This window comes from Schistocerca piceifrons, chromosome 1, assembly GCF_021461385.2.
Source record: "Schistocerca piceifrons isolate TAMUIC-IGC-003096 chromosome 1, iqSchPice1.1, whole genome shotgun sequence".
In the NCBI taxonomy this organism is placed as follows: Eukaryota; Metazoa; Arthropoda; class Insecta; order Orthoptera; family Acrididae; genus Schistocerca; species Schistocerca piceifrons.
In genome coordinates, this window is record NC_060138.1 from 858,871,918 (window position 1) to 858,873,853 (window position 1,936).

Consider the following 1,936-nt stretch of genomic DNA (forward strand, 5'->3'; position numbering starts at 1 on the left):
GTGTGTGTTTGCAGAGATGTAAAGTTCAATTGCAAGTCTTTACAGAAACCTATTATCGGTACTCAAAAGTCTAAAAGGGTTGTTGAAATATCAGCTATAGATAAGAACGCAGATATTTTGGAGACTGAGCATGAAGGTGATTTTGAAGAGGATTGCATGAACCAAGACGTTGCTACAAGTGATGAAAGTGTTAACAACCAGTCATGTGACACTGAGGGAGAAGTTGGAAGTAACTTGGAAGTGAGAAATGCAGAAAGAGGAAAACACAATTTACGTGAGCAGCGAAATTTGAAGAAACCATCTTGTTACAGTGAAGATTCAGTTCATCAACCAAGAATGATGTTTCTTTGTGAAACACCAAGAAGCTATAAAGAATCATTGCAGTCAGAGAATTCTGAAGAATGGAAGAATGCAATAGAGGAAGAGATGGATGCTCTAAAGAAAAATAGAACTTGGGAATTAGTTTACAAAAGTAAGCCAAACAATGTGATTGGAAATCAATGGGTCTTAGCTACAAAATTAAATGCAAAAAATGATGTTGTTTGATATAAGGCTCAACTAGTGGCAAGAGGATATACTCAACGGTTTAGAGTAAACTATGTTGACATGTTTAGCCCCGTTGCAAGATTTGAGACAGTGAGATACCTTTTGAGTGTTGCAATTCAACATGATTGTGTATAAGGCAATTTGATGTGAGGACAGCATTTCTCAATGGTACTTTGAAGGAAGAAATGTATGAGCCAAAATGCTAGTATGAATGTCTTGTTGGGTTCCTTACTGAATGTAACTTACGGGAGAGCAGTTCAGATGTATGTTTTATGATGAAAACCTGGTATTATTGTTTTATGTTGATGATGGATTGGCTATGGGCTCTACTGATGCCACAGCTAAGTTCATTGAACAGTTGGGTAAACGTTTTCAAATCAATGTAGAAAAAGTTGAGTACTTCTTGGGTTTACAAATCAAGAGGTTTGACAACTGTATTCAAATAAATCAATCTGCATATGTGAAGAGGATTTTGGAGAAATACAATATGATGGATGCGAAACCATTGCCTTTACCCATTAAACCAGGATGGACACCAGGTGAGTCACCTCCTTTTAATAATACTGAACAGTATCGAGAAATGGTTGGAAGTTTGATGTATTTAACACAAGGCGCAAGACCAGATTTATCATATGCTGTTAATGTTGCCTCAAGAGTTCAAGACTCACCAACACAGGCACACTATGCATTACTCGAACGAATATTTAGGTATCTTAAATCAACAATTACAGATGGCATTAAGTTTACGAAGGATAAATACTGTAGCATTGAAGCCCACAGTAATGCTGACCATAGTGGGACAGAGGCACACAAGTGGCGTCCTGCTCAAGTTCCATGGGGGTCAGTTGTGTGGAAAAGTAAATTACAGCAGTGTGTTGCTCTTTCTTCATTGGCGGCAGAATATGTGACTGCAAGTGAAGCTTGCAAATCACTTGTATGGTTAGACAGACTTCTGAAAGAAATTGGAGCTGTTGATGAGTTATCAGTTCCTGTTTCAAATTGGTAACCAAAGTGCTATCAAATTTATTAATGGATTGAAGTTTTATGAACGATCAAAATACATAGAGACAAGGTATCATTAAATTGAAGTGAATTACATACCAACTGATGGACAGGCAGCAGACATTCTGACGAAAGGGGTACCATTCACAAAGTTACAAATGATGAAGGAACTTGTTGGTTTAGTGTCTACTTCATCATACACTCCTGGAAATGGAAAACAGAACACATTGACACCGGTGTGTCAGACCCACCATACTTGGTCCGGACACTGCGAGAGGGCTGTACAAGCAATGATCACACGCACGGCACAGCGGACACACCAGGAACCGCGGTGTTGGCCGTCGAATGGCGCTAGCTGCGCAGCATTTGTGCACCGCCGCCGTCAGTG

The 1,936-nt window shown here is 39.4% G+C and overlaps 1 protein-coding gene across 1 annotated transcript; it reads left to right on the forward strand.

Annotated features, from left to right (window-relative positions):
- Positions 1–865: 865 nt before the first annotated feature.
- LOC124775996 (secreted RxLR effector protein 161-like) lies at positions 866–1,552 on the forward strand. The gene has a single exon (XM_047250841.1). The coding sequence runs from the start codon at positions 866–868 to the stop codon at positions 1,550–1,552; it is 687 nt and encodes a 228-aa protein (XP_047106797.1).
- Positions 1,553–1,936: the final 384 nt, after the last annotated feature.

Bases quoted from the DNA above. Each gene is read 5' to 3' on its own strand.
- LOC124775996 (XM_047250841.1), top strand. From the start codon at position 866: ATGGGCTCTACTGATGCCACAGCTAAGTTCATTGAACAGTTGGGTAAA.